Here is a 22898-nt window from a genome sequence, read left to right as displayed (position 1 = left end):
ATATAAGTCATGTCTTATATTTTTGTGGAATTCGGCTGCGGAAGCCCATTGAAGTCAATGGGGTTTTTTCCTCTCTGCTAAATGCGGATTTTGTGCGAATTTCGTGCGGTATTTTTGGGAAATATAAGTTTTGCTATAAATAATGGCACTTTTCCAATGTGCACTGTGGATTCATGCAGAATTCATGTGGAAATTCTGCATTAATTTCACACATATTCAGCAGAAATTCGGCATAGATTCCGCAAATGATTGAAAGATGCAGAATTCTGGCCAAATTAATGCAGAATTCAATGTGGAATTTCTGAAGTGTAAACATAGACTTAGGCTCTTTTCACACTAGCAAATGACTCCGTTTAGCAAGTTCCGTCGCTAGTTCCGTTCTAAAATCAGCTGTCACCGGCAGTAACCAAATCCTATACGTCCCTTAGAAAATCCCATTATAGTCTATGGGATTTTTGTAATATCCGTTTTAATCCATTATATTCCGTTATTGATAACGGACATTATTTTGTGATGGAAGATAGTACGGAAGAAAACAGTTCATGAATGGATTAAATATTAACTATAATGGATTAAAACGGATATTAGAAAAATCCCATAAGCTATAATGGGATTTTCTAACGGACGTATAGGATTTGGTTACTGCCGGTGACAGCTGATTTTAGGACGGAACTAGCAACGGAACTTGCTAAACAGAGTAATTTGCTAGTGTGAACATAGCCTTACACTTGCCTGCTTTTCTGCTTCCAACACATCAACTTCAAGAACTGAAAACTAGATGACATTGTACAGTGGTCCCTCAAGTTACAATATTAATCGGTTCCAGGACGACCATTGTATGTTGAAACCATTGTATGTTGAGACCAGAACTCTATGGTAACTTGGTAATTGGTTCTGAAGCCCCAAAATGTCATCCAAAAATAGGAAAAAGTGAGGATTAAAGAAAAATAAGTAGATAACTAATATAGATAAAGCAAATCCTTACATATAAAAGTAAGAAAGATCTGCTGGGAGCTGTAATCACTGTCTATGTCAGTGTTTCCCAACCAGGGAGCCTCCAGCTGTTGCAAAACTACAATTCCCAGCATGCCCGGACAGCCGTTGGCTGTCCGGGCATGCTGGGAGTTGTAGTTTTGCACCCTGGTTGGGAAACAATGGTTTATGTAGAGGACAGGAGCTTCTTCAGGGTCCTATACAGTACACACAGTGTCCCAAATGGAGCCGCCCTTACTTGGTGTCCAAAGGAGCAGCTAACCCTGGCACAGGTAAGGAGTAGTACAGAACTTGTAGTTCCTCCCTGTACTGTAGGGGGCGCTACCAGACAGCCAGTCAGTGCATGCACTTCAGTAATACAGGGGTTTTACCAGTAAAATGCCCATTCTGATTGGTCAGTTCCTCCAGTTGTGACAGGTATCACAGATCTGGACTGTCTGTACATTGTATGTTGAGTCTGGTTTCCAGTTACAATGGGCCAGAAAAGACCATTGTATGTTGAAACTATTGTATGTTGAGGCCATTGTAAGTTGAGGGATCACTTTGAGGTATTGAGGGGTAAGTTGAGGTATTCATTTTAATGGCCTGAATGGAGTCACCTAGTGACTAGGTTTGGGACATATGGACAATTTTAAGCGGACTCAAAACCATGGTCTGCTGTGTTGCCCAGTCGGCTTAAAATAACGCTTCCATTCTGAATGGGAGAGAGGTGACAGTGTACACGGGCATCCTATTTTCAGTAAGATGCCGATAGATACCTCTGAAGGACTGGTAAATGCAATATGACCAATATATTCCTTTTTGGCAGGCACCATGTTATAGGTAGTCATTGTATACTGTAGGTGGCTTACTTTGCTCTACTCTATAACATACGCTTTGCAAAAATCGCTTAAAGGGGTACTCCGGTGAAAACCTTTTTTCTTTTAAATCAACTGGTGGCAGAAAGTTAAACATATTTGTAAATGACTTCTATTAAAAAATATTAATCCTTCCAGTACTTATTAGCTGCTGAATGCTACAGAGGAAATTCCTTTCTTTTTGGAACACTGATGACATCACGAGCACAGTGCTCTCTGCTGACATATCTGTCCATTTTAGCAACCATGCATAGCAGATGTATGCTAAGGGCAGCATGGTGGCTCAGTGGTTAGCACTTCTGCCTTGCAGTGCTGGGGACTTGGGTTCAAATCCCACTAAGGACAACAATAAATAAAGCGTTATTATTATTATAATAACGTCAACAGAGAGAACTGTGCTCGTGATGTCATCAGAGAGAATTCCAAAAAAGAAAAGAATTTCCTCTGTAGTATTCAGCAGCTAATAAGTACAGGAAGGATTAAGATTTTTTAATAGAAGTAATTTACAAATATGTTTAACTTTCTGCCACCAGTTGATTTAAAAGAAAAAAGGTTTTCACCGGAGTATCCCTTTAGATAGAAATCATCTTTCAATTTCTTATAATATAAGATCATTTTCACTGTATATATTTTACGACATTGGTACATGGTGAAGGTTGACCCATTTCCATGACTGGCAAATATGACTTCAGACATTTAAATGGGTTATTCAGAATTAAAAGAAACATGGCTGCTTTCCTCTACAAACAGCGCCATGTCTATCCTCAGGTTGGGTGTGGCATTACAAGCAGTCTCCATTCACTTCAATGGAACTCTATTCACTTCCATTGAAGTGAATGAAGCCAAGTTGTAATACCGCACACACAGCTTTTCAAAGAAATTCGCTCTTGTTTTCTATTACTGTATAACCCCTTAAGAACACGGGATGTGTCATACCCGGTGAGTTAAGGTTAATGGCGGACATCACTGATCAGGCTTAGGCTGGGTTCACACCACATTTTGTTAAATACGGTTCCCGTATACGGCTGGGAGGAGGGGGCGGGGCTTAATCGCGGCGCCCGCACTCAGCCGTATTCGGGAACCGTATTTAATGTATGTCTATGAGCCAACCGGAGTGAACCGCAGCCTCCGATCGGCTTCGTTTTCGGCCGTATGCGGTTTCGCTACCGCAGGCAAAAACGTGGTCAACCACGTTTTTGCCTGCGGTAGGGAAAACGCATACGGCCAAAAAGCAGCCGATCGGAGGCTGCGGTTCACTCCGGTTGGCTCATAGACATACATTAAATACAGTTCCCAAATACGGCTGAGTGCGGGTGCCGCGATTAAGCCCCACTCCCTCCTCCCAGCCGTATACGGGAACCATATTTAACAAAACGTGGTGTGAACCCAGCCTTATGTCCTTCACTAACCCCTTAGATACCATGATCAAAGTCAAAGTTTATTGGGTCATCTAAAAGCAGTAAAATATTTGTTCCGCCACATGTGGAACTGTTCGAACTAATAAAATATAATGTTACTGACATCTCAACATCTCACAGTGAATTGCGTAAATGTAAAAAAAATAAAAAAGTCTAGAATTGCAGATCTTTGGTCACTATGTATATATCTATATATGAATTAAAACTACAGATCAACGCGCAAAAAATGAGCCATTAGGCTAGGTTTCCACACAGGAATTTTTCAAGCATTTTTTGGAGAACTGACACTGCAAGCCAGAAGTGTACTCTGGAATGGGATATATATATTATACTTTTCCTTCCTCATGGATCCACTTCTGAATTTGGCTGAAAAACTGTTTTCCAAAAAAATTCCAGAAAAAAACCTGTGTGGACACCTCATACAGCTCCATATATAGACAATTTTAAATGTTAAAGGGGTCAGAGGAAGACAATTTAAGCATACTCATTTTCTTGCAAAAAAAAATTATAATTTCTTAAAAGTAGTAACTATAAAATAAAACCTTGGATATCATTCTAATTGTATGGACCTGCAGAATAAAGAAAACATAATTTTAACAGTAAAGTGCACTGCGTATAAATCAATTTTCCCCCTCCCAAAATTAGCCAAATTTTTCAGTTTTGTCCCACATATAATTTTTTTTTATTTTTCTATATGTTTTGTGGTAAAATGAGTGATGTCATTACATAGTACAATTGATGTAACAAAAAATCAAGTCTCCATATGGGTCTGTATGAGAAAAATGAAAACGGATAAAAGAAAAATTGCTGCATCCTTAAAGCGTTACTATTGTTTAGGCAGGTGGAAGGTTACAGGTGAAACTAAAAGCGCTGTCCTGTTGCCGGGAATAGCGCCAATACTCTCATCATCAGATGGACTGCCTGATGTTCCATCCCGGAAGCCCAATTAAAGTCTATAGAACTTCCAGGATGGAACATTAGGCAGTCCAATGTGGGTGTCACTGCTAGTCTTGGGAAACTGGAAAAGGCTTTTAGTTTCACCCGTATCCTTCCGCTGTCCAAAAAGATAGTTATGATTAGGGATGTAAGAAAAAATCGATTCCCGCGATTATCGCGATTTTTCACTTGCCAATACTGAATCGATTCAAAAATATTTTGAATCGATTCAGTATCGGCAAGTGAAAAATCGCTTTAGTGATGTGGAATTTGTATCTCCTGATGCACAGAAAGCATGTCCCGGGCATCAGGAGATACAAGTTCCACATTTTGTCAGCCGGATCTGACACGGCGGCGGCGCTCTGGATGTATGGAGCAGGCTCCGACTCGTGCCCGCTCCATACTCTACGGCCCCCGGCTGATTTCAGTATCCGGGGGCCGCTGATGCATCACCGCCGCTAATATCCAGCATGCGGTGCTCTGTAGTGTGTATGAAGCGGCCTCCCGACTCGTGCCCGCTCCATACTCTGCAGCCCCCGGCTGTTCTCAGTAGCCGGGGGCCGCCGCTAATATCCAGCATGCGGTGCTCTGTAGTGTGTATGGAGCGGGCTCCCGTCTGGTGCCCGCTCCATACTCTGCAGCCCCGGCTGTTCTCAGTAGCCGGGGGCCGCCGCTAATATCCAGCATGCGGTGCTCTGTAGTGTGTATGGAGCGGGCTCCCGTCTGGTGCCCGCTCCATACTCTGCAGCCCCGGCTGTTCTCAGTAGCCGGGGGCCGCCGCTAATATCCAGCATGCGGTGCTCTGTAGTGTGTATGGAGCGGGCTCCCGACTCGTGCCCGCTCCATACTCTGCAGCTCCCAGCTGTTCTCAGTAGCCGGGGGCCGCCGCTAATAGCCAGCATGCGGTGCTCTGTAGTGTGTATGGAGCGGGCTCCCGACTCGTGCCCGCTCCATACTCTGCAGCTCCCGGCTGTTCTCAGTAGCCGGGGGCCGCCGCTAATAGCCAGCATGCAGCGATCGCCGCGGCTGGCTATTAACCCTTTAGATCGCCGCTGTCAAAGCTGACAGCGGCGTCTAAAGGGAGATGTGTGGGCTCTCCGTGGCTCTGTCATTGATGGAGCCTGGCTGGACCAGGCTGTATCAATGGATCGCAGATAAATGGAGTTCAATAGAATCTATTCATCTATCTGAGGAATCTAATGATTCCTAAAAGACTAATAAAGTGTACAAAAAAAAAAATTTAATTTTAATAAAAGCGTAAAAGACATTCTTTTTTAAACAGAATCGGGATATATCGTGATGTATCGTCACCTAGACGGTATCGCGATATATCGGGATATATGGAATCGCCACACTGGTATCGCGATTCGAATCGAATTCTTGGCGATTCACACCCCTAGTTATGATTAATGGCCATGTTTCACGCGGTAGGATCAGCTTGGAAATTGAGTTGCAGCATCTGCCGTGTAAATCACAATTCCAGGCTACACAGAAAGGACGGACATGTCAATTCTTTCTGCAGAATCCGTTTGGAAATGTATTGTTGTCTATGGAGACTGCACATTTCTGCGCAGTACTGAAGGGGCATTCTGCAAAAATGAAGCTGTGTAAACACAGCCTAAGGGGTTAATCTGTTAGGGACATAGGGCGTACCTGTATATATAGCACTGCAAAAAAAAAAAAATTAACAAAGGTCATTTAACCCCTTCCCTAATAAAAGTTTGAATCACCCCCCTTTTCCCATAAAAAACTAAAACTGTGTAAATAAATATAAAAATAAACATATGTGGTATCGCCGCGTGCGGAAATGTCCGAACTATAAAAACATATTGTTGATTAAACCACAAGGTTAATTGCGTATGCGCAAAAAAATTCCAAAGTCCAACTTTTTGTCACTTTTTATATCATGAAAAATGAATAAAAAGCAATCAAAAAGTCTGATCAATATAAAAATGGCACCGATACAAACTTCAGAACACAGCTCAAAAAATGAGCCCTCATACCGGCCCGTACACGGAAAATAAAAAAGTTATAGGGGTTAGAAGATGAGAATTTTTAATGTATCCATTTTCGTGCATGCAGTTATGATTTTTTTCAGAAGTACGACAAAATCAAACCTATATCTTCAATTTTCTTCAATTTTGTCGCACAATTAATTTTTTTTCCATTTCGCTGTAGATTTTTTGGTAAAATGACTGATGTCTCTGCAAAGTAGAATTGGTGGTGCAAAAAATAAGCCATAATATGGAATTTTATGTCCAAAATTGAAAGCGTTATGATTTTTAGAAGGTGATGAGGAAAAAATGTTAATGCAAAAACAGAAAAACCTGTGGTCCTTACGACCAAGTACGTATATTTACGTCCTTGGCCGGCTCCCGTGATATATCTGGTCGGTCCCAGCAGGTATCTGACGCTGGGACCCGGGGCTAATAGCGCGGCAGCGATCGCGGTGCCGCGCGCTATTAACCCTTTAGACGCGCCGTTCAAAGTTGAACGCCGTGTCTAAATCGAAAGTGAAAGCTGCCCGGCTGCTCAGCGGGGCTGATCGGGACTACCGCAGTGAAAATGCGGTGTCCCGATCAGCTGGGACACGAGCGGAGGTCCTCTTTCCTGCCTCCGGCGTGTCCACTCGGTGATTGATTGCTTCAAGCCTGAGATGCAGGTTTGAGCAATCGACCGCCAATAACGCTGATCACTGCAAATCTATGGCTTTGCAGTGTACAGTGCTGGCAATCAGTGTGTGCAGTGTTATAGATCTCTATGGGAGCTATAACACTGCAAAAAAAAGTGTAAAAAAAAGATAATAAATGTGATTTAACCCTTTCCTTAATAAAAGTTCAAATCACCCCCCTTTTCCCATTAAAAAAAACACCATGTAAATAAAAATAACTATAAACATATGTGGTATCGCCCAGTGTGTAAATGTCCGAACTATAAAAATATATCATTAATTAAACTGCACGGTCAATGGCGTATGTGCAAAAATAATTCCAAAGTCCAAAATAACGTATTTTTGGTCACTTTTTATATAATGAAAAAATGAATAAAAAGCGATCAAAAAGTCCGATCAATACAAAAATGGTACCAATAAAAACTTCAGATCACGGCGCAAAAAATGAGCCCTCATACTGCCCCATATGCAGAAAAATAAAAAAGTTATAGGGGTCAGAAGATGACATTTTTAAACGTATTAATTTTCCTGCATGTAGTTATGATTTTTTCCAGAAGTGCGACAAAATCAAACCGATATAAGTAGGGTATCATTTTAATCGTATGGACCTACAGAATAAAGAAAAGGTGTCATTTTTACCGAAAAATGTACTGCGTAGAAACGGAAGCCCCGTTTTTTCTTCAATTTCGCCGCACAATTTTTTTTCCGTTTCGCTGTAGATTTTTGGGTTAAATGACTGATGTCACAGCAAAGTAGAATTGGTGGCGCAAAAAATAAGCCATAGTATGGATGGATTGGATCGATATGGATGGATTTAGGTGCAAAATTTAAAGGGTTATGATTTTTAAAAGGTGAGGAGGAAAAAACGAAAGTGCAAAAACGGAAAAACCTGTGGTCCTTAAGGGGTTAAGGTACAAAGAGTAACAGAGGGACTTGGGTCAAAAGTAGGTGCTGATTGTCCAAAAGAGGGACACATGGAAGGTATAAGTAAATGTCTCCATTATGAATGAACCTCCTCCCCCTCAAATTACAGTCATTCTTTACATTCTAAACACATTCTATAAAAGATAACATTTCTCCCACAAACAACACTATATTTTGGAATCACTGAGAGCAAAACAAACAACGAACGACGGCCATTTTTTTGTAGCGCACAATCTCATACACTTTGGGCGGCTGGGCTAACCCAAAATGTCTTCCTACAGGAGACAAACCACCTAAACCGGCACCCTTCCTCTAGAGTCCAGTCGTCCGCAAGCGCCAGGGGAACCGCCCAGAGGTGACGTCATGCGGCTGTTCACGCCCTCCTTGTGAATAAGCTTAGCGGGGAGGGGGCGGGGCTTGTTCGTTTCGTCATTCTGTGGGCGGAGACTGCGGCCAGTTTTCCCTCAGACCACTCTGGAAGGGGCCCCCAGGTAAGCGGTTGTGTGAGGGGCCCCCGGGTGTGTGATTGGGGTCCTGGGTATTGGCTGTAGTCCGGCTTTGGTGCTGGCTGCTGTGTGTATACGGTGGGCTGCAGGCAGACAATGGCCCCCCCTGCTGGGTGACCTGGGTGACACATGGACATCTGGTTTGCTGTTAATATGTAAGAGGCTGCTGTGTAATCTGCATCTATTAATGTGACCTCATAGTTAACCCCTGGGGTGGCTGGGTGTTACATTGCTTATTCCGAATGTTTTTCTTAATATTTAATATTGCTCTTTGTCCCCTCTTTAACCCTTGGCAGGGACTTGAGAATGGAGCCTCGACAATGCTAGGGTTACCATGGGCAGCGCCGCTCTCCGCTGTTTCTGCTATGGGTGCCTCTTCACCTCCGTGACCTGGACACTTCTGCTCTTTATTTATTTCAACCTCAGCGAAGAGAGCCAAGGGGTCAGACATGTGCCCGTCAAGGGGCTGGAGCCGTACAGACCCTTCCCCAAAAAGATCTACCAACCCCGCTTCTCCAGGGACCCCCCGGCCGATTCCGATGGATCTAACAAGGGGCGAGCGGGAGATCACCTAGGAAATCACATAGGAAACTTCCTGGAAACTAATGGGAATTTCTCCCCGGAAATGGGTAAGAATTATGGTCAGGTGGGATTCTACGTCGAACGTTCTTATAAAGCGGTGGTCTTCAAACTGCTCATCTGGGGCTGTTGCAAAACTACAACTCCCAGCATGCCCGGACAGCCGAAGGCTGTCCGGGCATGCTGGGAGTTGTAGTTTTGCAAAGGGGGCTCTGCTGGAAAACTACACCTCCCAGCAAAGAGGTCTGAAATCGGCGGCTCTGTTGGAAAACTACACATCCCAGCAAAGAGGTCTGAAATCGGCGGCTCTGTTGGAAAACTACACATCCCAGCAAAGAGGTCTCAAATCGGCGGCTCTGTTGGAAAACTACACCTCCCAGCTGTCTGGGCATGCTGGGAATTGTAGTTCTGCAACAGCTGGACGTCAACACTTTGAAGACCCTTGCACTAGAGGTCCCAAACCTGCGGGTCTGTTGCAGAACTACACCTCTCAGCAAGCCCATAGAGCCATGAGCATTCCGAGCATGCTGGGGGTTATAGTTTTGCAACAGCTGGGGAACCATAGGTTGGAGACCTACCATGAAACAAAACTCCACGGGTTAGAATTTATAATCAGAGGGGCTTCAGGTGGGATTCTATGTGGAACGTTGGTGGTCTCCAAACTGCTGACCTGCAGCTGTTGCAAAACTACAACTCCCAGCTGAAGGCTGTCCGGGCATGCTGGGAGTTGTAGTTTTGCAAAGAGGTCTCAAACCTGCAGCTCTGTTGGAAAACTACACCTCCCAGCAAAGAGGTCTCAAATCGGCAGCTCTGTTGTAAAACTACACCTCCCAGCAATCCCAGCAAAGAGGTCTCAAATCGGCGGCTGTGTTGGAAAACTACACCTTCCAGCTGCCTGGGCATGCTGGGAGTTGTAGTTTTGCAACAGCTGGAGGTCCACACTTTGAAGACCATTACACTAGAGGTCCCAAACCTGCGGGTCTGTTGCAGAACTACACCTCTCAGCAAGCCCATAGAGCCATGAGCATTCCGAGCATGCTGGGGGTTATAGTTTTGCAACAGCTGGGGAACCATAGGTTGGAGACCTACCATGAAACAAAACTCCACGGGTTAGAATTCATAATCAGAGGGGCTTCAGGTGGGATTCTATGTGGAACGTTGGTGATCTCCAAACTTCTGACCTGTGGCTGTTGCAAAACTACAACTCCCAGCCGAAGGCTGTCCAGCAATGCTGGGAGTTGTAGTTTTTCACCAGTTTGGAGACTGCAGGCATAGGCAACCTTTGGCACTGCAGATGTTTAAGAATACATCTCCCATGATGCTCTTACAGCCAAAATGCTGACAAAGCATCATGGGAGACGTAGTCCAAAACATCAGCAGCGCCAAAGGTTGCCTATGCCTGTTCTAAAGTATTTAAAAAAAGGAACTTGTCCCGGGAATTGTTTACATGTATGTATAAGGCTCCGTTCACACATAGTATCTGGTTAGTCTTTGTAGCCAAAACCAGGAGTGGATACAACAAATTACATATTTGCCGCCTGTGTTTTGGCTAAAAAGAAAAAAATTCCTCCTAACGAATATACTACGTGTTAACCCAGGAGGTATGTACTTTCTTCTCTATTCTTAATACAGTATAGCCAACTGTACGGTTTTTAGGGACTGAATTACAGATTTTGTGCACTACGACTGCTTCATTTCACTCCCTTCTGCTTTTTCGAGTTTCGTTTTATGTAATGTCTTCCGCCTGAGGCTCTCCAGCTGTTGCAAAACCATAACTCCCAGCATGTCCAGAATGCTAATAGCTCTCTGGACTTGCTGGGAGGTGTAGTTTTGCAACGGAGCCGCAGGATTGAGACCTCTAGTGCAGTGGTCTCCAAAGGGTGGACCTCCAGCTGTTGCAAAACTACAACTCCCAGCATACCCGGACAGCCGTTGGCTGTCCAGGCATGCTGGGTGTTGTAGTTTTGCAACAGCTGGAGGTCTACACTTTGGAGACCACTGCAGTCTAGTGTATTCCGGGTACAGATAAATATTTGCTAGATCTGGAATAGGTTTTTTCCTCTGGGATCAATTTACACAACAGTATTTGTAAGCTTACACCATAGTTTAGGGAAATAATTATTAGAAACTTAAAGGGGTTCTCCGGCGCTTAGACGTCTTTTCCACTATCCAAAGGATAGGGGATAAGATGCCTGATCGCGGGGGTCCCGCCGCTGGGGACCCCCGTGATCTTGCATGCAGCACCCCGTTACAATCAGTCCCCGAAGCATGTTCACTCCGGGTCTGATTATTGTCGATCACGGGGCCGGAGCATTGTGACGTCACGGCTCCGCCCCGAGCGGTGGGACCCCCACAATCTGACATCTTATCCCCTATCCTTTGGATAGGGGATAAGATGTCTAGGGGCGGAGTACCCCTTTAAAGGAGTACTCCGGCAAAAATAAGCATTCCCTATCCATAGGATAGGGAATAAGATGCTGACCGCTGTGGCCCCCCGTGATCACTGGGATCGGACCCAGGCGCTCTGTGAGGAGCACTAGCGGTGGACGGCATGTGCTCCATTCATTTCTATGGAAGCTCTGAGAGCTGTACTCTGGTCTATTTGGCGTTCCCATAGGAATAAATGGACCGCGCGTGCCATCTGCAGCACACGCTCCTTACTGAGTGCCGGGTCCCGTCCCAGTGATCACAGGGGGCCCCAGCGGTGATCAGCTACTTATCTCCTATCCTGTGGATAGAGGACACCTTTATTTTTCGCAGATAACCTCCTTTTACAGAGTTTCTGGGCAGAAATTCTTGTCGGAAATTCTGTTGTTTTCAATGGGATTCGGCTGCACCGTGCACACTACAGGATTTCAGGGGCAACATAAATCAAATTTCAGACTCTGCTGAAAGAATGTTGATTATTTTAATGGAATCCGTGCAGATGTGCACTTTAAATGTCAATATGTTTCTATTACATAATTGAGCTGTTATAGTGACATCCGATACAGTCGGCACCTGCTGGACACAATATTCCGGGCGGATGGGCCCTTTTTATGCCTCCCTGTGCACAGAAAAAAAAAACACCCACGTACACACCTCCATGACTCCCCTGCCATTGTTAAAGGGGTACTCCAGTGGAAAACATTATTATTATTATTATTATTATTATTATATATATATATATAATTTTTTTTTTTTTTTTTTTTTTTTTTTTTTTTTTTTAAATCAACTGGTGCCGGAAAGTTAAACAAATTTGTAAATTACTTCTATTTAAAAATCTTAATTCTTCCAGTACTTTTCAACTGCTGTATACTACAGAGGAAGTTCTTTTATTTTTGAATTTCTTTTCTGTCACAATCACAGTGCTCTCTGCTGACACCTCTGTCCATGTCAGGAACTGTCCAGAGCAGGAGAGGTTTGCTATCTGGAATTGTTCCTGACATGGACAGAGGTGTCAGCAGAGAACACTATGGTCAGACAGAAAATACATTCAAAAAGAAAAGAACTTATTCTGTAGTATACAGCAGCTGATAAGTACTGGAAGGACTAAGATTTTTCAAGCGAAGGAATTTAGGCTGCGTTCACACGACCGTGTAGACCCGTCCCGTTCTTCTCCTGTCAAAGATAAAAAACGGACTTTAAAAAAAAAACGACAATAATGGATGTAATCTATTTGTATCCGTATTTGTTCAGTTAATAAACCTAAAAAATGTTTTTCTGTTCTGAGCATGCTCAAAGTAAAAACGGATTGAAAAAACGGATGCAAACGGATGACATTAAAGGCTCATCCGTTTTCCATAGACTGCAATGTTAAATTTACTGTATCTGTTTTTTCTTCCGTTTTTGGACGGAAGAAAAAATACTGCATGTGCCGATTTTTCTGCCGTCAAAAAAAAACCCGAAATGATTGCAGACGGGTGCAAACGGATTGTAAAAAAAATCCCGTTGACGTGAATGGGATTTTTTAAAAACCGTTTTGAATCCGTTTACTGCCTGCAAAAAAGGAAACAAAATGGGGATAAAACAGGGACAGACGGCCGTGTGAACGCACCCTTACAAATCTGTTTAACTTTCTGGCACAAGTTGATTTAAAAAAAAAAACATGTTTTCCACCGGAGTACCGCTTTAAGTCTTCCAGTCCATGCTTCGGTCCTATTCTTCTTTCTTTCAATGAAGTTTCATGCCCTCTCAGCCAATCACTAGCAGTTCCTGCTGGCACAAAACATCATAATAAGGAAGACTAAAGAAGAGAAGCTAGAAAAGACAGGCGTGGGGATGAGTATACAGACTTTGTTTTATTTTTTAAATCCACTAGGAATCATAGTCCATACTTTTAAAAAACCCTTACAAGGATATGTTTACGCTGCTAAAATCCTTCCTGATATGAGTGCGGGTTCTGTGTCAATTTCTGCATCAAAATCAGCATGGTTTTTCGTAATGTGTGTATGTATATATATATATATATATATATATATATATATATATATATATATATATATATATATAATTTCTTCTTTCATTAAAGGGGTAATCCAGGAAAAAACTTTTTTTTTTAATATATATCAACTGGCTCCAGAAAGTTAAATAGATTTGTAAATTACTTAAAAAATCTTAATCCTTTCAGTACTTATGAGTTGCTGAAGTTGAGTTGTTTTTTTCTGTGTAAGCGCTCTCTAATGACACCTGTCTCGGTAACTGTCCAGAGTAGAAGCAAATCTCCATAGCAAACCTCTTCTACTCTGTGCAGTTCCCGAGACAAGCAGAGATGTCAGCAGAGAGCACTGTTGCTAGACAGAAAAGAACAACTCAACTTCAGCAGCTGATAATTATTGGAAGGATTAACATTTTTTAATAGAAGTCATTTACAAATCTGTTTAACTTTCTGGAGCCAGTTGAGATATATAAACAGTTTTTTTTCATGGAATACCCCTTTAACTTCCAATAGAAAACTACACACCAGGCTAGAAAAATCAGTGCAGTTCCCAAATAAACAGCATCGCAGACTTTTCAGCGCAGAAAAAAAGCTACATGATGCTTTTCTGTGAATTTCACTATTTGATTCTTCATTTGAATTCAATAAAATTTTGTGCCGAATGCACCCCTAAACGGAACCCGCCAGGTCCTGATGGATCCCATTGACTTGAATGGGTTCCATCTGGTGTCTGCTATTTTAAAGGGAGTTGAATCAAGAAAAAGACCATACATTAAGGCTAGGTTCACACTACAGAATTTCTGCCGGAGATTTAGGCGGTGGCACTAGGACCGCACGGACTTCATTGCCGTCCCCATAGATGGCAATGCATTTCTGGATGGATCATTTGGGAGATCTGCTCAGAAATGCATTGACATCTATGGGGACAGCAGTGCAGTCCACATGGTCCTAGTGCCGCCGGCTTGATCTCCGGCAGAAATTCTGCCCAGAAATTCCACAGTGTGAACCCAGCCTAAGTATTTTATTTTCTCCGCTCTACTCCCGTCCTTCTGAATGACGGAGCTCCCTTTACCAATGGCCATGTGAACTTAGCCCAACTTTGCCGTGTGAAGGAATAGTGAAGTTGATGTGCATTGGTCTTGGGCTTGTAAGATAAGCAGCATGGTGTAGGTCGGTTATTGAAGTTGATGTACATTGGTCTTGGGCTTGTAAGATAAGCAGCATGGTGTAGGTCAGTTATTGAAGTTGATATACATTGGTCTTGGGCTTGTAAGATTAAGCAGCATGGTGTAGGTCGGTTAGTGAAGTTGATGTACATTGGTCTTGGGCTTGTAAGATAAGCAGCATGGTGTAGGTCGGTTATTGAAGTTGATGTGCATTGGTCTTGGGCTTGTAAGATAAGCAGCATGGTGTAGGTCGGTTATTGAAGTTGATGTACATTGGTCTTGGGCTTGTAAGATAAGCAGCATGGTGTAGGTCAGTTATTGAAGTTGATATACATTGGTCTTGGGCTTGTAAGATTAAGCAGCATGGTGTAGATCGGTTGTTGAAGTTGATGTACATTGGTCTTGGGCTTGTAAGATTAAGCAGCATGGTGTAGGTCGGTTATTGAAGTTGATGTACATTGGTCTTGGGCTTGTAAGATTAAGCAGCATGGTGTAGGTCGGTTGTTGAAGTTGATGTACATTGGTCTTGGGCTTGTAAGATAAGCAGCATGGTGTAGGTCGGTTGTTGAAGTTGATGTGCATTGGTCTTGGGCTTGTAAGATTAAGCAGCATGGTGTAGGTCGGTTGTTGAAGTTGATGTGCATTGGTCTTGGGCTTGTAAGATAAGCAGCATGGTGTAGGTCGGTTATTGAAGTTGATGTACATTGGTCTTGGGCTTGTAAGATAAGCAGCATGGTGTAGGTCGGTTATTGAAGTTGATATACATTGGTCTTGGGCTTGTAAGATAAGCAGCATGGTGTAGGTCGGTTGTTGAAGTTGATGTGCATTGGTCTTGGGCTTGTAAGATTAAGCAGCATGGTGTAGGTCGGTTGTTGAAGTTGATGTGCATTGGTCTTGGGCTTGTAAGATAAGCAGCATGGTGTAGGTCGGTTGTTGAAGTTGATGTGCATTGGTCTTGGGCTTGTAAGATAAGCAGCATGGTGTAGGTCGGTTGTTGAAGTTGATGTGCATTGGTCTTGGGCTTGTAAGATTAAGCAGCATGGTGTAGGTCGGTTATTGAAGTTGATATACATTGGTCTTGGGCTTGTAAGATAAGCAGCATGGTGTAGGTCGGTTGTTGAAGTTGATGTACATTGGTCTTGTGCTTGTAAGATAAGCAGCATGGTGTAGGTCGGTTATTGAAGTTGATGTGCATTGGTCTTGGGCTTGTAAGATTAAGCAGCATGGTGTAGGTCGGTTAGTGAAGTTGATATACATTGGTCTTGGGCTTGTAAGATTAAGCAGCATGGTGTAGGTCGGTTATTGAAGTTGATGTACATTGGTCTTGGGCTTGTAAGATTAAGCAGCATGGTGTAGGTCGGTTATTGAAGTTGATGTGCATTGGTCTTGGGCTTGTAAGATAAGCAGCATGGTGTAGGTCGGTTATTGAAGTTGATGTGCATTGGTCTTGGGCTTGTAAGATTAAGCAGCATGGTGTAGGTCGGTTATTGAAGTTGATATACATTGGTCTTGGGCTTGTAAGATAAGCAGCATGGTGTAGGTCGGTTGTTGAAGTTGATGTACATTGGTTTTGGGCTTGTAAGATTAAGCAGCATGGTGTAGGTCGGTTATTGAAGTTGATGTGCATTGGTCTTGGGCTTGTAAGATTAAGCAGCATGGTGTAGGTCGGTTAGTGAAGTTGATATACATTGGTCTTGGGCTTGTAAGATTAAGCAGCATGGTGTAGGTCGGTTATTGAAGTTGATGTACATTGGTTTTGGGCTTGTAAGATTAAGCAGCATGGTGTAGGTCGGTTATTGAAGTTGATGTGCATTGGTCTTGGGCTTGTAAGATAAGCAGCATGGTGTAGGTCGGTTATTGAAGTTGATGTGCATTGGTCTTGGGCTTGTAAGATTAAGCAGCATGGTGTAGGTCGGTTATTGAAGTTGATATACATTGGTCTTGGGCTTGTAAGATAAGCAGCATGGTGTAGGTCGGTTGTTGAAGTTGATATACATTGGTCTTGGGCTTGTAAGATTAAGCAGCATGGTGTAGGTCGGTTATTGAAGTTGATGTGCATTGGTCTTGGGCTTGTAAGATAAGCAGCATGGTGTAGGTCGGTTATTGAAGTTGATATACATTGGTCTTGGGCTTGTAAGATTAAGCAGCATGGTGTAGGTCGGTTATTGAAGTTGATATACATTGGTCTTGGGCTTGTAAGATAAGCAGCATGGTGTAGGTCGGTTATTGAAGTTGATATACATTGGTCTTGGCCTTGTAAGATAAGCAGCATGGTGTAGGTCGGTTGTTGAAGTTGATATACATTGGTCTTGGGCTTGTAAGATTAAGCAGCATGGTGTAGATCGGTTGTTGAAGTTGATGTGCATTGGTCTTGGGCTTGTAAGATTAAGCAGCATGGTGTAGGTCGGTTGTTGAAGTTGATGTGCATTGGTCTTGGGGTTGTAAGATAAGCAGCATGGTGTAGGTCGGTTGTTGAAGTTGATGTGCATTGGTCTTGGGCTTGTAAGATAAGCAGCATGGTGTAGGTCGGTTGTTGAAGTTGATGTGCATTGGTCTTGGCCTTGTAAGATAAGCAGCATGGTGTAGGTCGGTTGTTGAAGTTGATATACATTGGTCTTGGGCTTGTAAGATTAAGCAGCATGGTGTAGGTCGGTTAGTGAAGTTGATGTGCATTGGTCTTGGGCTTGTAAGATAAGCAGCATGGTGTAGGTCGGTTGTTGAAGTTGATGTGCAATGGTCTTGGGCTTGTAAGATAAGCAGCATGGTGTAGGTCGGTTGTTGAAGTTGAGGGAAGAGTGCAGCACCCTGGGGATGAGCAGCCTATGGTTGTAGATACAGACAGTATTGGGAATAAGATGAGTTAGCATTGCCTCTATGTAGCCTCTGGTGTTATTAGAGGAGCTGGAGTCAGCACAGTTGGCATCGGTCCTAGTCACAGCTAATCTGCTACAGAGAAATTGGCATGGGATAAATGAAATGGTTCATACCTGAGTTGTAGCTCCGGAAATACACTACGTGCGCCCATGCCAGCTACTGATATATAAACTTACTAGTGAATTCCACATCTAAGTTCTGCTCTTGGCTAAGAAATATCACCGGTAATGTATTTTCACAGGGTTGTTATTTATTTTTATTTTTTTATATATTTCTACATAATATATTTTCCCTTTGCAGAAGAAGATGGGTACATTAGCGTTGTAAAGGGGTACTCTGCTGTTCAGAGTTTGGAACAAACTGTTCCGAACGCTGGAGCCGGTGTGAGGTAAGATTTCTGAACCCATGCAAAAGTCCAACCGCTCCGACCTCTGGCTCTGCCCTCGCTCCCCGATCTAGCTTCGGAAAACTTCGGAGAGCTGAGGGGAGGAGCGGTTCGACTTTTGCATGGGTTCGGAAATCTCACCTCACACCGGCGCTGGGAGCTCGTGATGTCATAGCCCCGCCCCCTCATGACTTCATGCTCCGCCCCCTCAATGCAAGTCTCTGGGAGGGGGCGTGACAACATCACCGCCGCTCTCATAGACTTGCATTGAGGGGGCGGGGCATGACATCATGAGGGGGCGGGGCTATGACGTCACGAGCTCCCGACTTAAGGGCATCCCATGTTCATGCTGTAGGGGAAATTTATTACATTTATTACTGTTGCAAAACTGGCATGCTGGGAGTTGTAGTTTTGCAACAGCTGGAGACACACTGTTTGGAAACCACTGCTCTAAAAGTGGTGGTAGTTTTGGTGGTAGTCTCAAAACAGAAACCCATTTTTTGTTGTGAAAATTGCAGCAAGAACACAATCCCGGTGTGAATACGTTCTTAGGATGTATCTACCTTCTGTGGTCGTATGGCAGCTTTTGCAGCAATATTTGCTTAAACGACCCGACTGATAAAAAGCTTTAGACATCATTAGGACACGTCAACATTTTTTAAAATATTTTTTTATTTTGGGTAGGTACACTTTAAAGGGGTACTCCGCTGGAAAACATTTCTTTTTTTAAATCTACTGGTGTCAGAAAGTTAAACAGATTTGTAAATTACTTCTATTAAAAAAATCTTAATCCTTCCAGTACTTATCAGCTGCTGTATGCTCCACAGGAAGTTCTTTTCTATTTAAATATTCTTTTCTGCCTGACCCCCAGTGCTCTCTGCTGACACCTTTGTCCATCTCAGGAACTGTCAAGAGCAGGAGAGGTTTGCTATGGGGGATTTTCTCCTGCTCTGGACAGTTCCGGACATGGACAGAGGTGTCAGCAGAGAGCACTGTGGTCAGACTGAAAATAAATGCAAAAAGAAAAGCACTTCCTGTGGAGCATACAGCAGCTGATAAGTATGGAAAGGGTTAGGATTTTTTTAAATAGAAGTAATTTACAAATCAATTTATCTTTTTGGCACCAGTTGATTTAGAAAACAAAACAAAACCTTTTCACCGGAGTACCCCTTTAAATTGTGAAAGGAAGGAATAACTGGTCTGGGAAATATTTATGAATCCGTTCTGGGAAGGAATCGCGGAAACCCATGGATCCTGTGGGGAATAACATACTGTAGTGCTTAGGAGCCAGTTTTAGGGTATGTTCACACAGGCATGTTTCCTGCTTATTTTCAGCAGCATATTTGGTGCAGAAAATCGACAGCTACTATTGACTTCAATGTGTCCAGGGAAAATGGGTAAATCTGCAGATGTCCTCTTTGGGTTTGGCGCAGATTAATAAATCAGGGCCATTGTGTGGTGTGTAGACCACCATGACTGAGCATGCTGAAATAGACCACGCTTCTGTGTGTATATCTGCCCACATCCTGACTGGAAATTCATCATAAAACAGACTGGACAAGCCATCTTCAACCACTTTTCTGGCACGCTATGCCCTTTTGGGGTCCCTGAAGAAGTCGTGTCCCAGCAAGCATTTCTTTGTACAGTTCACACTTTCTTCACAAGTATGATGGATGATCTCTTCCTTACTGTGACAGATTACACAGGAGGATAGCCATCTCCTCCGGTCACACTACAAATGTATAGTCTCCTTATACAGTGCTCCCTCAAGTTACAATATGAATTGGTTCCAGCACGACCATTGTATGTTGAAATTAGAGATGAGCGAACTTACAGTAAATTCGATTCGTCACAAACTTCTCGGCTCGGCGGTTGCTGACTTTTCCTGCATAAATTAATTCAGCTTTCCGGTGCTCCGGTGGGTTGGAAAAGGTGGATACAGTCCTAGGAGAGAGTCTCCAGCCCACCGGAGTACCTGAAAGCTGCACTAATTTATGCAGGAAAAGTCAGCAACGGCCGAGCTGAGAAGTTCGTGACGAATCGAATTTACTGTAAGTTCGCTCATCTCTAGTAAAGAGTACAGAACATGTAATACCTCCCTGTACTGTAGGGGGCACTACCAGACATCAGTCACTGCATGCACTTCAATAATACTGGTGTTTAACCAGTAAAATGCCCATTCTGATTGGTCAGTTCCTCCAGTTGTGACAGGTATCACACATCTGGACTGTCTGTACATTGTATGTTGAGTCTGGTTTCAACTTCCAATGGTCCAGAAAAGACCATTGTATGTTGAAACTATTGTATGTTGAGGCCATTGTAAGTTGAGGGATGACTGTATATGCACAAAGTCAGAAGAAAGATCATGATTTGAGGTCAGAATTCATATTATAAAACTCTGACTCTGCCTTTTTTGCGCACTTGTAAAAAGGAAGTGAATACTAAGGAAGCAACCACTTATTACAGGAGACGTGCATGTTTTCAGATACATTAAAGGGGTACTCTGCTGCTCAGCGTTTAGTACTAACTGTTCCGAATGCTGAAGCCGGCGCCGGGAGCTCGTGACGTCATAGCCCCGCCCCCTCAATGCAAGTCTATGGGAGGGGGCGTAATGGCTGTCATGCCACCTCCCATAGACTTGCATTGGGGGGGGGGGACGTTACGTCATGAGGGGCGGGGCTATGACATCACAAGCTCCTGGCTCCAGTGTTCGGAACAGTTTGTTCCAAATGCTGGGCAGCGGAGTACCCCTTTTTAAGTATTCTTCCAAATATGAAATAAAACGCCATGGGCTGAAACGATGTACTTACCTGTAATTCCGAGTGAGCTTGGCTTACAAACCTCCACAATACAAAGGCGGGGATTAGAGATGAGCGAACTTACAGTAAATTCGATTCGTCACAAACTTCTCGGCTCGGCAGTTGATGACTTTTCCTGCATAAATTAGTTCAGCTTTCAGGTGCTCCGGTGGGCTGGATACTCTTTCCTAGGACTGTATCCACCTTATATCCACCGGAACACCGGAAAGCTGAACTAATTTATGCAGGAAAAGTCAGCAACTGCCGAGCCGAGAAGTTTGTGACGAATCGAATTTACTGTAAGTTCACTCCTCTCTAGCGGGGATTCATCAAGACATTTACTAAGCTTTTTAAATGGCTTTTTTTCTCTGTTTGTCCCACAAAATGTCACACAATGGGCCTGTTTGACTTTTTGTGCGACAATTGCTTTAGAAACGTTTCCATGATCTTTTACTCATTTAGAGCACTTTGTGCAGTGGTCAGAGGCCTACTGAGTGCGAATGTCGCAAAATTGTCGCACAATCCCATAAATAGACGCTTTCTCAGGTCAATTCAGCCCTGCCCTACATTTATTATGCGACTTTTGAGTCAGGGTATATGCGACTTTTCACACAAAAGTTGCATGTCCGCACAAAATCTACCACTTTTTAAGAAGTTACATAAGTGAAATTTAAGTCTGTGTGCCGTTTGATACATTTGGCACACGTCCGCAACTATCACAACAACTTTTGCGCTCTAAAATAGTTAAGAATTCACAGCACTCTTTGTAAATGCCCCCCAAAATCTCAGGTGTCGCTCTTATATGCAGTTTTTTTCAATTATTAATTCTAATGCAAATATAGATTTACAGGGGGAGATTTATAAAAACCTGTCCAGAGGAAAAGTAGCCGTGTTGCCCATAGCAGCCAATCAGATTGCTTCTTTTTTCAGAGGTCTTTCCAAATGAAAGAAGCGATCTGATTGGTTGCTATGGGCAATTTAGTAACTCTACCTCTGGACAGGTATTGATTAATCTCCCCCCCACAGTGGTAAACAATTCTGCCCCATGTCCCCGTTGTAACCCATGGTCATACATCTGGCAGTCTGGAAAAAGTAAAGCTGAGCGGACGGAAGACAGTGTCACCGTGCCTTCTTATGGGGGCTGTACACCTTTAATAGTTGTCAGATGACAATGACAATCGTCCCATACACATGAGGCTGGTCCTCATGACTTTTCTCTGTATGGTGGCCTTTAGTGCTCTTTAGCGATTTGTTAGTTCTCACCTGTGTTGCACCTCTATTGATCATTGGTGTCATATCCTGGCAATTTGCTAGCGTCAACCACTTTGATGGTAGCCATGCATCTTTGGCAGCTGCCAGTTAAAGGGGTACTCCCATGGAAAACTTATTTATTTATTTTTTTTAAATCAACTGGTGCCAGAAAGTTAAACAGATTTGTAAATTACTTCTATTAAAAAATCTTAATCCTTCCAGCCCTTTTTAGGGGCTGTATACTACAGAGGAAATGTTTAACTTTTTAGATTTCTCTGATGTCATGACCACAGTGCTCTCTGCTGACCTCTGCTGTCCATTTTACTAACTGTCCAGAGCAGCATATGTTTGCTATGGGGATTTTCTCCTGCTCTCGACAGTTCCTAAAATGGACAGCAGAGGTCAGCAGAGAGCACTGTGGTCATGACATCAGAGAAATCGAAAAAGTAAAGCATTTCCTCTGTAGTATACAGCCCCTAAAAAGTACTGGAAGGATTACGATTTTTTTATAGAAATAATTTACAAATCTGTTTAACTTTCTGGCACCAGTTGATATAAAAAAAAAAAAAAAAGTTTTCCATGGGAGTACCCCTTTAAAAACTGAACCCACAGCCCCATATAAAAAACATAGAAAAACTAAAACTTCAACGTGTCTATGGTGCAACTTGAGTCAGCTAGTGTATCCGGTCGGCTTGTTTTCCAAATGTTTTTTGAACCGGAACTCCAGCAAAGCGCTTTCCAGTCCGGTTCAAAAAGCGACTACGGTCAGAAAATGAGCTGCGTGGAATCGCCAGCTGACTCCAGTCGGCTCCTTGTAAGGAAATGGGGGATGTGGGTTTAAAATTTTCCCAACCTATCTGCCTGCTGGATGGACAAAACAAGATGGGCCTAAGGGCCCATTCACACAGCAGAATTTCCTCTATTTCTCTATGCAAAAACCAAGGCACATAAGTAATTTGAAGCAGATTAAGCAGAATTTCCATTTGGAAATTTTGTCTGGATTCCTCGTGGAATCAAAGCCCTATTGAGATCCTGATAAGGATTATTTTCTACTTCAAGAATTTTTTTCATGGACATTCAGTTTGAATCTGCTTCAAATAGGGTCTATTCACACGGCAGAATT

At 43.1% G+C, this 22898-nt stretch overlaps 1 protein-coding gene across 4 annotated transcripts in view; it reads left to right on the top strand.

Moving 5' to 3' along the window:
- Positions 1 to 8152: 8152 nt before the first annotated feature.
- The window catches only part of GALNT11 (polypeptide N-acetylgalactosaminyltransferase 11), a 58371-nt gene continuing 43625 nt past the window's right edge, over positions 8153 to 22898 (top strand). For 2 of the 4 annotated variants that reach the window (XM_056519615.1, XM_056519618.1), the window contains exons 1-2: positions 8153 to 8290; positions 8602 to 8934. In XM_056519615.1, the coding sequence (XP_056375590.1) occupies positions 8640 to 8934 (295 nt within the window). In that variant the 5' untranslated portion in view covers positions 8153 to 8290; positions 8602 to 8639. The other 2 variants (XM_056519616.1, XM_056519617.1) reach the window with 2 other exon arrangements.

The sequence above is a fragment of the Hyla sarda genome, chromosome 5, assembly GCF_029499605.1.
Source record: "Hyla sarda isolate aHylSar1 chromosome 5, aHylSar1.hap1, whole genome shotgun sequence".
NCBI classification, from domain to species: domain Eukaryota; kingdom Metazoa; phylum Chordata; class Amphibia; order Anura; family Hylidae; genus Hyla; species Hyla sarda.
The sequence above is the reverse complement of the archived record's forward strand: the minus strand, read 5'-3'. Positions and strand labels throughout refer to the sequence as shown.